We start from the raw sequence: 13,697 nt of genomic DNA on the forward strand, positions 1-13,697 counted from the left end.
TTCGTCGTTCATGTGTGTGCCCGAGAGGCAGCTGTACCAATTGTCTCCCCGGATCCCTTTCAGTCTACAACGCCTTTCCCAGTTCTCTTCCGGCGGACGGTCCCAGTTTGAACGTAGATCGTTGGGTCTTACGCCTGGTGGAGTTGGATTACCGCCTTTCAGTTTGTTTCACCCCTCCCTTCTACCCCCCGTCCTCTTCGGGACCCCTCTCACACGAAACTCCTCATCCAGTGTCCAAAGCTCCTCTCAATCGGAGCTATAGAGGAAGGTACTGGAGTGGTTAAGGTGGCAAGGGGTTTTATTCCCCAATATTTGCCTTTATTTCCCTGAATGCCTACTGCAACATCGCAGCCGGTCCGGGTTGGGTGGTTGAGTGGTCCTCGACAGCAGGTGCTATTTCCACAATAGCAATTTATCCCCTTCCTGGGGGTGCTGGTGTAGAACATCGACTCTACCAGGTTACTGTCCTGCCTTTGGCCTCTCCGGCCCCTGAGGGTGGTATGCCCGCTTACTTCCGCTTGGCCGAGTAGTCCACGCTGTCGTCTGATCATCAATAGCAGTCCAGGTTAGTGCAATGCTGGACTCAACCTTGCGCGGTGTTTGTAACCTCCCGTTTCAGGCCTGAGTCTCATTGTCCAAGTCTTCAGTGTTCTGCCCGCCTTGCTCCTCTCATGGCTGGGTCATTCGTGCACGCTAGGCTGCGTATGCTCCCATGGCCTGGACGTACCATCCGTCCGGTGTGAGTGCGTGCTGGCGGGAGTCACCCCAGACCCTCTCGTTCTCTAAAATGTCGGGGCTGGTGGTGCGGGCGCCGCGCCGGTGGCGGGATCTAACACATGGGCGGTGTGCTGCCACGCGTGTCAGCGCCATCTGCAGGGGCCGTTGTGTTGCCATCTTCACGACAAATACGGGGCATAAACAACAGGAGGAACCCGGAGAGCGACCGGGGCCTAAGCCCCCTAGAGCCTCCCGAGGGAACCGCTCGCGATATCTGAGCAGGTTTCTCTGGCCGGACTCAGTCTCATTCGTTTGGCGGTGGGCTCCCCAACTAGTATCTCTGCTCCAGGGGCGAAAGGATAAATGCCAGGTGCTGCTCCCTCCAAGTCGCCCGCCTCGGAGACGGCCATTCTGTTATGCCTTCCCACCATTCCTCTCATCCCCACCGAGTCTGATCGGGCCGAGGGCGTGGGAAGCTGGCCGCCCTGCGAGCATGCCACGCAGAGGTGGTGCGAGTTGCGAGGAAGCGAGAGCACGGTCACTAGCCATTCTGTCACTGGTGTCAGCGGGACCTTTCTCCTGAGTCTGTTTATCAGTCCTCACCATCTTGGATTTTATTTAGGTCTCTCAAGAGCAAGTTAACTTATTTCTTCACTAAGAGTGGCACCGCGCTATTTCACCTTCCATCCTGGGGAGCTGGCAGTTCTGTTTTTCCCTCTTAGTTTCCAGCATTCTCAAGGGCTTGGAGGACTCTAGTCCCCAGTCAGAAAACAGCCCCTACTGGGACCTGAACTTGTCTTAGCCTGCCTCATGGAACCCCTCCTTTTGAGCCTTTAGCCACATGCTCCGCGCTGTACTTGTCCTGGAGAACAGCTTGCTAGTTGGCTGTCACTCGGCTAAGATGGGTCTCCGGAAATTAAAAGCTTTGACTTTGGATCCCCGTATTTACAGTGTTTCCATAAGGACATAGGTACAGCTGCGACACATCCGGCTTCCTCCTAAGGTCGTCATCCTCCTTTCATGTGAAATCTGAGGACATCTTTCCTGCAGTTTCTTTTTTCCAAAACCGCCACTCCCGCAATGGGGAACAGCAAGCTGGCATGCTCTTGAGATGCCGCAGGGGCTTCTGCTTACTCAGAGGAGAACCAATCCTTCTTTTCTTGGCATTCACCTCAGTGTTTTTTATTGTAGCTAGTGCGAAACGTTTATGTGTAAGAGCATGGCGTAATCTTTTCTCATAGAATTGCTTTCTTGCGGTAGACATCTTGTGTATTGGACTAATGGTATGACTTGGCTCATTTGTTTCTGACTGCCATCTTACCGCCCACTTCTACGGGGGCTCAAGCCCTCAATCTTGCCGCGTTTTTTGGCCATGTTCCTTACAGGGAATCTTGTCTGCGCAGCCCCTGGTCTTCCATCACACTTATGACATCGCCTACCGCATTGGTCCAACAGTCTGAGACGATTGCTGCTTCGGCTCAGGGTCTACATTCCGCAACGTTGCTCGGACGACCACCGCTAGGTTTAAGGCTGGGAATCACTAATTGGAATGTGATTGAGCAATGCACTCCAAAGAAGAAAGATGGTCTGCACCTTTGTAACTGTTGTCTTCGAGATGTGTTGCCATATCCATTCAACTCGCCTCCTTTCCCTCTGTTCGGAGTAGCCGGCAAGAAGGATGGGAGACGGAGGTGCGCGGGTATAAAGCGGCGCCGATGGCGGCAGCCACTCCAGGGGCACCCTGCCTGATCCCCCGAGTGTTGCTGAGTAAAAATCTCCGGTCCGACGAACGTGCACGCGGCGCGCGCACACCTAACTGGAATGGATATGAGCAACACATCTCGAAGAACAACAGTTACAAAGGTGAGTAACCGTCTTTTCTGTTCTCTGTAAGAAAGCACAAATATTTTAGACTTCTTGTCAGTTGAAGAACTCTTTTGAAAATATTGTATTGTAATTTGAGTTTTCTCAAGCCATATATAGTCAAATTTAAAAAAAAACAGCAGATTTGCAAATTGTCAAGCTGGTCATTAGTCATATGAATTTTCATAAATCATTTAATAGTGCATGAAAAATACATTCAGAATATGTGTGTTAAATACATGCTTGTTTTGAAATGTATTTTAAAAATTTATACGTACTGTATTTGTAATTTTTTTTCAACAGGTTAAAGCTGCTGAATCAAAAATAACGAATTTAATCTATCTGAAGCATACTTTGGAACTTGTGGATCCTCTGAAGGTGAAATGTATTCTGTTACTTTTTCTATATAAAACCCAAACTAGTTAATTTTTGTTGTCACACAGTGCAGTTCGTTATATTTACTTTATATCTCATGGAACTGCTGTACTTTGTCACTGTAGTAACATCCTCTAAATCTATGCTAAGTTTGATGTTGATTTAAAAATAAACATATTTGAGTCTCTAATACTTTTGGAACTGGATTCTGAATGCTAGTTAAAAGTTTAATTTTATAATGATTATTTAACTTAAATAGATGCCAGCCCAACCAGTAAGCTCTCTATATCACCTCAATTTCAAATAAGCCTAGATGAATCTAAGGCCTTACAGACTGTTAAAATGATTATTTAATCATAAAAACATAATTAAATTTTAATCTATATTTTAATTTTCAATAGGCTGCTTTGAAAAGCTGCAAGACACATCTATTAAAGGCATATTACAGTTCTCTGGAAGACAAAAGGTACTGTGATAATATTTTCATAGCTAGAATATTTTGTTGTCTCCTTTTTTCTGAGGATGTCTAGGATTTTAAGATATTGCTTCTTGAATTATTTATAGATATAGCTCCTGTTTTTTGTGTTATCATTAGAAACTCTCAATTTTACTTATTCTTTCTTATGAAGTTTTTAGAAATTCAGTTTTTCAACTATTGCAGGAGAAATTTCAAAAAAGATAAACAGAAAATTGGTTTTAACAATAGTTGATTGTTATGAATGACAAACACAATTTAAATTCTTACAAAAATTAAATACTCCAGTAGATATTATTGAAAAGACAAAAAAAATTGAGAATACTTTGATTTCTTAGAATCACCCAAAATGACTGAGGACAAGTAGCTGTTTCCGATATCTGAGCAGTGTGCAATGTCTGCTATTCTTTAAGGTATTGAAATATTTAGGTTAAAGTTAGGTGTGTTCATATGATGTCTAAGGTAAAAAAAAATCACGTTAAGTTTTTAGTTTATTGGCTTCAGTCATTTTTATTTGTAATTGAAGATAATGTTGATAATGAAGTTGAAAAATATTACCTAGCTGATAGCTGATATAACTACTGTTGTAGGTTTGGAATCATACTTGAAAAGATTAAAACGGTCATTAATGATGACACAAGATACGCAAAAGGATGCCTGAATATGAGGACCCAGAAGTGCTATGCAGTCAGGCCAAATATCAATGAATTCCTTGATATAGCTCGTAGAACATACACAGAGATTGTAGATGACATAGCAGGTATTTCATGATTGATTGCTAATAGAAATATATTGCACCCTTTATACAGAACCATAAAATTGTAGAAGAATATATAGTGATAACTTTCTAATGAAGAGAAGACAAGTATTTTTATTGTAATTTGATTTTGTCATTGATAAAAAAAAAAGTTGAGGTACATTTGGAATTGCCATACGTCTCAGTTTTCCCAGACACAACCTATTTTTGGTCCTCCGATCTCTGTCTGATTTTTTAAATATGAACAAATGTCCATGATATTTCCTTTCTTGTCCTATTTCGGGACATTTTGAGGACATTACACTTGTTATTTATAAATGCTAGATATTCAAAGCAGAAAAAAATTGTACTCCCCTCCCCCTCCATCTCTCCCTTCTCCCTTGCAGTGTCCTCTATTTGGGAACTTGAAATATGGTAACCCTATTTGAAATTTACATTGAGATTTTCCATTTGTAGATAAAAACTGTAATTAAAATGAAATGATGAATAATTATTTTGTAATTTTAAAAAGTAAAAAGATTACTTCGTTTATTCTGCCACAGAAAAACAAGCTGTATATGAATCAAACATACAGTAAACTTTCCATTTAAAACCTATGGTTTGCACCTACAATGCAGTGCATCTAAATTCAGTTCGAAGTGTTGAAACAATATTTTTTCAAATAAAATTTTCTGGTACAAAAAATTAGTTTTATCATCTGCTGCCACATTACGAACACTAATACTTTGTTTTTAATATTTTAACTAGTTTGAGTTTGTGAGCTATGATTTAACTGTGTGCTATTAAGAATCATGTAAAACCACTTTCTTGATATTATTTTAAAGCCAAAATGAATAAAATCAATGTTGGAAGAATGCCTCTATTCTTTGAGTGTAACTGTTTTAGATAAAGTGTCTAAAGTTGATGAAAATAATTGTCTTTTTCTGAATGGCTCCTATCATGTTTCTGAGCAGACAAGATTGTTCTTTTAGTTCATACTTTAACAGGAAAGAATGACAAATAGCACACATGAATAATAGAATATTTAACACTAATATACTATAGATTGTCTTGAGGTTCCTGTTAGTTTTGTAGCTTACAGTTGACATCACACAGAGTGAACATCACAAGAGTTTAGTTGTTCCCTTGCTTTCCAAAATTTTCCTTACATGGCTGCTAAGACCCAAAGAGATGTAGGCAGGGAGGAGCTCTCTCTCCCTCCTGATGGTTACTGCAGTCTAGTTTTACTGCAGCCCACATGTTTACAGCGGAAGAGCTTCTTTTCTCCTTTTCCTGTTATCATGCTAAGCATTGAGGAAGTAAATGCTGACACTGGAGCACTGAGTGACTCCTGGAGCCAGGTGTCCAACAGAGTCCATCTTCTCTGCCTAACTATTTGCTGGTTTATGTCTCTGGTGGTAGCAACAGTGGGAGGTTGAGCCAGCTCAGTGAGGAGTATGAATGCCAGTGAAACCTTGTACAACAGCATCCTCCTTTTCTCCCCACACAGCAGTACAACATCAGTATTTTTTTTCATCAACCCAAGCACCCGCACATGCCTGTACCCCACGCAGCAAAATTCAGAATTCCTATAATTTAGCAGCACCTTTCCTCCTGCCACCTAATAGTCCTCTGCATCTATCACCCTCATAGGTGGGTGGGTTGGGGTTAGGATTTAGAAATGCAAAGGATTCTGAACTATAGAGTGAGTGGGAAAAGATTGACAGCCCCAGATCTAAGCATTACAGTTACCTGTTGAGAAAGCAGGGTGAAACACCACTGGCATGAAAGTTGATTCATCTGAAGCTTACTTCTCTGAGGCCAGGTCTACACTGCGACTTTAAATCGGTTTAATGGCCGATATACCGATTTAACGCTGTACCCGTTCACACGACGTCGTCATTAATATCGAGTTAAACGGCTCCTTAAATCGATTTCGGAACTCCTCCCAGACGAGAGGAGTAGAGATAGCGCCTAAATGTAGTGAGTAACTCGGCTGGTCATGATGACGGGAATCGACCTTATTTGGCCTCCTGAGGTATCCCACAGCTGCACCATGACCGCTCTGGTCCGCAATCCGAACTTGATGCGGGTGCCAGGTGGTAAACAGGAAAAGCCGAGCCTTTAGAATGACATTTCTGCTTCACGTTCCAGCTCTGATCAATACGGTGGCGAGCAGTTCAAATGCAGAAGTAGCTCCTGATTGAACCTTACGGGGAGATACGTAGATCTCTGATTGCTCCTATGGTTGAGAAATCTGTTTTTTTATCGGCTCCGTTTTAAAGAACAGGAAATGCCAAGCGTTTGAAAAATAAATCCAGGATTACACGCGGTGCTGTGCATGAAACCGTAACATGGGAAAGCAGAGACTCAAACGGATTGCTCATGGAGGGGGGAGGGAGAGAGGGGGTAATGAGGACTACAGCTAGCAGTCATCCACGCAGTGTTCTGAAACTTTTGCATTCTTTGGTGAGTGCACAATGTCTGTTAGCTTAATTTACACAGTGTTCTTGACGTGGTTCACGACAGCTCGTCCAGTCTCTTCCCCCCCCCCGCAGTGAAAGAAAAGTAAAATAATAATTCCTTTGATATGTAAATGTCACCCTCTGTGTACTGAATGCTGCTGGCAGTACATGATCTGCCGGCGGTGGAAGAGCAGAATGTTTTGCCCTTCAGGCACTGTCTTCTCACCTGGACGTGAGGACTTATTGGATAGACTGAGGAAAGGCCTACCACAGTTGCACCGCTCCATGAATCGCACGGTAGCTTGACATGGACGCGAAACAATCTGATTCTCGTGATGCCACTGTGGACGCGCTAAACCGATTTTATTAGATCTGTTTTGTAATATCGGTTTAAGCTAATTCGAAATAATCGTGCAGTGTAGACGTACCCTCAGAAATCTTCCTTTCCAGCAAAAGGACAACCCACCCCTGAGATCCCCATGACAACATATGAATATCTTTAAAAAGAACCTATGAATTCTCCTATTCTCACCTGGCACTTTTTGTCCACTAGTTTTATAAAGCTAGTGCTCTTATTTGAATGGTTTACCAAGCTCTTTCACCTCCACACAAGCCTCGTTTCAAGGTCCTAACAAGGCTGTCTAATTTACTGGAATTGGTATCTAAATATCCACATGATGAATTTCCTACTCAGATAACACAGTGAGTTTTATAGTATGTTAGAAAATATTTCAATTATGGCTTGATTTCCCCCCCTCATATTACTTAGGAATGATAACACAGCTTGGAGAAAAATACAACCTACCTTTGAAGATGAGTTTCAGTTCTGCTCGTGGATTTTTTATCCAAATGAATGCAGAATGTGCAGTATTACCTAATGGTCAGCTTCCTTCAGAATTTACAAAGGTATGTGTTCTGGACATGTTTTGTCATGAAATTAATGACTTCAGTGATATTACATAATAAATGAGGATAGAATTTATTTAACCCATATTCTTTTATACAGTGTGTGAAATGTCAATATGTAGTATATTATTTGTGAGATAATATGAAATGTTATAAGGTTTCTATCATTCTGATATTTGCATTTTGTTTTCTTGTTTTTTCATGCTATTTTATTTAGGAAAAGTGAAATAAGGGAACAGTTTTGTCACTAGCTTTCCAGATTGTTCCTACTTTGTTTTCTGGAAATCTTTCCTTATGTGCATTTATTTGAAATGTGTTACTTAAAGTTTTAATTTCCCTACAGATCACTAAAATGAAAAATGCATATAGCTTTACTTCAGCAGACTTAATTAAAATGAATGAAAGATGCCAGGAGTCTTTGAGAGAAATTTATCACATGACCTACTTGTAAGAACATTTCAAACTCTTTAATATTTGTGTTAACTTGATTTATTTGCCATATTAACAACTAGTTGTGAGGTTTTCTAATATATTTTCATTGGTAAATTATGGTGTCTTATAAAAGCACTCCAGATTGTAGAGAGTGAGTGTTCTTCATGAGAGAGCACATTAAAAGGCTAAATCTACATTATTCTGAATTATGATTAAAATGTAAAGGAATTTATTCATAAAAAAGAAGAGTATCCATCACATTTATTAAAGTTTTTGTAGACTATTATCAAAACAAAATGACATCATGAGTATAGCAATTTAGCAGTTTGTAGCCGTTATTTCTATTAAGTATGCCTTTCATTTTAAGTAGAATTACCTTCAGTTTTTCCATAAATTATGCTATAAAGGGATCCAAGGGCATATATTGTTCTCTTTTCTTCTAGATCACAAAAGCTAACATAGGCTATTTTTGGCTACATCTTCTTTTGGAGAGCATGTGAACCCATTTTAAACATGAAGGACTCAAGAAACTGAAGAGTCACACTTTTTGGAGGACAAAGAACAACACTGGTTCCAAAACTGTGTTTTTTAGAGTCAATTTTGCACATGCAGCTCCCTTTCAAGCAATGGAAGTTGCATCTGCAAAGCTGATGGCAGAACTTGGCCTAGAAGTTATTCCCCAATAACTTACTACGCTTTTTAGAAATTCACAGAATTGCCCATGTTTCCAAATCTCTATGGCATTTATGTAATGCCTGTCATCCTCGTATCTAAGTACCATATTGACATTATGAACTTAATAATTGCTTTATTGCTATAAACTGTGTAAAGCAATAAAATATAGTAGTGTACAGTAACTAATTCAGAGCTGACTGCTTGCAGGATAGTGTGTAAACTACTGAGTGAAATCTATGAACATATTCATTGCCTATACAAACTCTCTGACACTGTGTCAATGTTGGATATGTTGCTGTCATTTGCCCATGCCTGCACTCTTTCTGACTATGGTAAGTTTCTTTCTAAGAGATGGTAAATATAAATAAAAATGCTGGTAAAGCTACACCCCTGTCCCCCAATATTTATATAATGGTACCAGGTCTAGTTTGTGGCGCTTGTATTTCTCTCTTCATATATTAGTCATCTATAGAACTAAAATTGGATTTCAGTTCAATGTATGAATTACTTTTATAGCTTCACTTTTCCTACTTTTCTTTCCCTTTTTATTCATATATTCCTCCACTTGCTTCTGAACACAGTCTTCGCATGTTATCTGAAGATGGAGGGCTAAGATGTTATTTTTCTGTAATAAGATTGTGAGGACTTGTATAAAAGATGTAATCTCTATCTGAAAACAGCCCATTAATTCCTCCAAGTATACTGTCTTTGCTGATTTGATAGCTATAGGTCAGGTCTTCCACATGGGAATATCCTTTCTGATTCTTCCACTCTTGCTCATGTTGAATAATCTCTTCTTTGTGAATAGTTCTTGTCATGGGGTGACTGACCTTTTAGAGAGAATTAGGGACAGTCTACCCATGGCTAAAGTTGGTAAGCCAGCCTTGGTGACTAATTGGTGGATTGGGAGCTAATCAATTGCCCAGGTGACTGATTACTGCTCAATTAGGGGAGCACCTGATTTTAATAAAATTACCAGAACTCAGTATGGAGAGGAGGTCAGCAAGGAGCAGTGTTGGGGAAAAAAGACTCCTGATGACAGGAAACAGCAGGCAATAGAAAAGGGGGAGGGTGCCCACTCTGTCATGGGATAGACAAATGATACCTGAACCTCAGTTCCAGGGAGAAGAACTGGATCGTATCTTTATGCTATGTTAACTAAAGCACTGGCAAGAGTTCTACCCAAGCTCCAGTGAGAACTGGGAAGGTGAAGGTGGTACCTCCGGCTCTGGGGAGGAGGATGGAGGGTTATTTTCTGTAAACAGTAGAAAGACTGTTCTGAACAGTGCTCCAGCTCCGAGGAGGAGGACTAAGAGCCTCATGATGCAGGCAAAATACAGAACTATGTAAGAGGGGTCTCCCAAATCTGGAGCTAGGAGTAGGATTAAAGGCTCGAGTGGAATGTCTTTCCCTGTTTGGGATATTTGTTTCTGTTAATTAAAGGGAAATGCTTTAAGGCAAGCTTATTTTGACTTATTTTGTAGATACAGGTTGGGGGAAACTGAGGCAGTACCTTGTCATGCTATGCCTGGCAGAGGAGTGAAGCCCCCAACTCAAGTAGCAAGATATTATTCAACAAGAGGAAGAGTAACAGACTCAGAGCTCTGCATGAGTCATTCTTATTTTATTTAAAAATTTAACTTTTTAATAATTGTCATAGGTTTATTTTGTATTTAGTGCTTAACATTTCTTATAATTTTTTCTTGATTTAGTTCGTCCAGAATTTACTGATACCTTAGCAATCAAGCAGGGATGGCATCCCATTCTTGAAAAGATATCTGTGGAAAAACCTGTTTCTAATAACACGTATATCACAGAAGGCAGCAATTTTATCATTATTACAGGACCAAATATGAGTGGAAAATCAACTTATCTGAAACAGATTGCTCTCTGTCAAATTATGGCACAGATTGGTGAGCACCAGTTTACCTTATAAGTATTCTTTTGCATTACTCATATTGTTTTCTACTGAAAATTTCATTATTTACTAAGTGGAAAAATGTGTTTCTAAAAATAAGATGAGATTTTATGTGTATTACACAAGGCCAATTTTTAGCTATAGTGTTACTACCAGTGATAACATAAGGTAACTTGTACTTTTATTTTATTTTGCAGGTTCTTATATCCCAGCAGAATATTCTTCTTTTAGAATTGCCGAGCAAATTTTCACTAGAATTGGTATGGATGATGATATAGAAACAAATTCATCAACATTCATGAAGGAAATGAAAGAGGTACAAGTTTAATTATTTTAGTATCAAGGGCCCTAATTAACATTAAGCTGGTACAGTTTACATTGGTTTATGGATATATATTTCATTGGCACTGAAGCACTTTTATTTTAGACAGGCACATGTCAGGGATAGTGTAGGAGTACTTGGTCCTGCCTCAGCACAGGGGGCTGGGCTAGGTGACCTCTCAAGGTCCCTTCCAGACCTACATTTCTATGATTCTGTGTACAAACAAAGCAGTCAAAGACAACTTGGCTTCTGTGTCTTTCTTCCATATTGTACGTCATGAGGAGAGAAGCATCTTTTAGAAGGGTAGGTCCCAGGCCATTTAGGGATTTACAGGTCAAAACCAGCATCAGAAAATCAACTCAGGAACTAATTGGCTGTCACTGTCAATCACGGAACTTAACATAGTCTTGCATGTTTTGTGAATCACAGTCTTAATGTGATTATGGGGAAAACAAACCTTTACTTAACAAGTGAATTTTGCATCAACTTCAGTTTCCACATGAATTTAAGATGCATCCCTTAATTACAGTAGTCTAGTCTTGAGGTGATGCATCTGAAAGAAATGTTAACTACCGGATGGCTGTTTGTATAGCGAAAGAAAACTGTCTGGATGTTGCTGCTGTATGATCCATTAGTTACTGCTCTGAGACTAACCAGAGGCAGGTGATGACAACCTTCTACCATGTGGTCTCCATTGTTACATGCTAAAGCACAATCAATATTATCACATTGGCATCCGAACATCATCCAGTGAAGTCCCGGATTGAACAGCAATGGAAATAGTTACTCTGCAAAAAGTGACTCCATCCAGAGTCACTTAAGAGAATTGTAGACCCAGCTCTAAGAATTTGCCAATTGAATGTTGAAGTTATTTACCAGCCTAGAAGCGACCAGCTAGCTCATGTTACATGAGACAACATGATTAACATCATTGCCCTACAAGAAACGCAAGAACCACGCTGGTGGCTAACACAGCCTTGATACGTGCATCAAGCGCAGCATTGAGGATTATGACATGATAGTTGCTAGGAGCAACTCTGGAACCTTCACCATCTCGGTAAGAATCATCAAGAGAAGAGTGTTTAATGTGCATAAACCACTGAATACAGACTTGTCTTCTCCCCCATTACCCACAGTCTGTTGCCTGGCTTATATATATGTCATTGATTTCAGTCGCCACCACACAATGTAGGGCTATGCTAGTAACGATATTGTGGATGAGGCACTTTGGAATTGTCATCACATGAAGACACATACCTTCTTTTCTATGCAAAAGACAGAGACACTTTTCATTCTGCCCCTGGAACAGATACTGCAATCCAGATTTCTGTTTCATCACCGAAGCCCAGTTGAAATCCCTCAGAATACGTCTAGCATTACTTTTGCTACTTTCTACACAGCTGGCATCGACTGCTGTTAATCCACATTGGGTTTGAACTCCAGTAGTCGTGTCATTGCCCAAATGGCAATAGAAGTAAAGAAGAACCAAATAAATACTGCAGCATCCCTGGCAGAATCACTGATTCTAGCATGCCATCAAAGATCATCAAAGACAGTTGAAGATCAGGATTTCACTTACTCCATCACAAAGCTTGGCTAATTTTGCATCAGCTTGGGGTGGCAAACCCAGGGGAACATCAAAAGCTGGTCCAATTGCAGCATGGTATTTTTCAGGTGAGTATAGTAAAGACATGCCTGAATCTTGTACTCTACATGACACTCTGCTCATCCAAGCAGTGACTCCCCCATCTATACTGCTGTTTTTAGCAGTGTAATGTCCTGCAACTGGCTCCCCACTGCTGGAGTTTTTCCAGTTGCAGGAAAAGACTCCAGCAGCAGGAAAAGGTTCTGGCATCTTCCCACTGCTGGAGGATTTCCCTGCCACAGGAGCTGCTGGAGCCTTTGCCCCCCATTTAAGACTCCAGCACCAGAGAGCTATACCTACTAAACATGTCATGTGCAGTGTAGACAGAGGCTAAAACTGTGGTGTCAGCATATCCTCTAACAATTTGGAAAACTAGGGCAGAGCTGCACATGGATGTCTGTGATTAGAAGATAAAACTGCAAAATGTCTTGATGTGATGTTAGACCAAAGCCTCACATTCCACTAGCCCAGGGACGGGCAAACTTTTTGGCCTGAGGGCTGCACTGGGTTTCGGAAATTGTGTGGAGGGCCAGTTAGGGGAGGCTGTGCCTTCCCAAACAGCCAGCCATGGCCTGGCCCCTGCCCCCTATCCAACCCCTCCTGCGTCTCGCCCCCTGATATCCCCCCCTCCGGACTCCTGCCCCATCCAACTTCCTCATTCCCTGATGGCCCCCCCGGGACCCCTGCCCCATCCACCACTCCGGTCCCAGACCCCTGAGCACTCCCAGAACCCCTGCCCCTGACTGCCCCCCGCCACCCCATCCAACGCCTCCTCTCATTCCTGACTGACCCCCCAGGACTCCTGCCCCATCCAGCCACTCCTTCTCCCTGTACCTTGACTGCCCCTAGAACCCCTGCCCCTGACTGCCCTCCACCACCCATCCAATCCACCCCCTCCTTCCTGACTGCCCCCCCGGGACCCGTGCCCCCATTCAACCCTTGTGGTCCCCGCCCTCTGACTGCCCTGACCCCTATCCACATCCCTGCCCCCTGACCACCACCACCCCAAACTCCTCTGCCCTCTATCCAATCCCCTCGCTCCCTGTCCCTTTACAAGTGCTCCAGCCGCGCCACCCAGAGCACCAGGACAGGTTGGAGCCAGCCATGCCACCACGCAGCACAGAGACCGGGTCAGCACCAGCTCTGAACTAGCACCTGAAAAATATCT

General features: G+C 41.8%; 1 protein-coding gene across 1 annotated transcript in view; it reads left to right on the forward strand.

Annotated features, from left to right (window-relative positions):
* Nucleotides 1-13,697, forward strand: part of MSH4 (mutS homolog 4) — a 90,410-nt gene that overhangs the window by 55,299 nt on the left and 21,414 nt on the right. The window contains 8 exon segments of the mRNA XM_032782164.2: nt 2,884-2,958; nt 3,357-3,421; nt 4,021-4,190; nt 7,401-7,537; nt 7,881-7,984; nt 8,852-8,976; nt 10,357-10,557; nt 10,760-10,878. Coding sequence (XP_032638055.2) covers nt 2,884-2,958; nt 3,357-3,421; nt 4,021-4,190; nt 7,401-7,537; nt 7,881-7,984; nt 8,852-8,976; nt 10,357-10,557; nt 10,760-10,878 — 996 coding nt within the window.

Source organism: Chelonoidis abingdonii, chromosome 7 (assembly GCF_003597395.2).
Source record: "Chelonoidis abingdonii isolate Lonesome George chromosome 7, CheloAbing_2.0, whole genome shotgun sequence".
NCBI classification, from domain to species: Eukaryota; Metazoa; Chordata; order Testudines; family Testudinidae; genus Chelonoidis; species Chelonoidis abingdonii.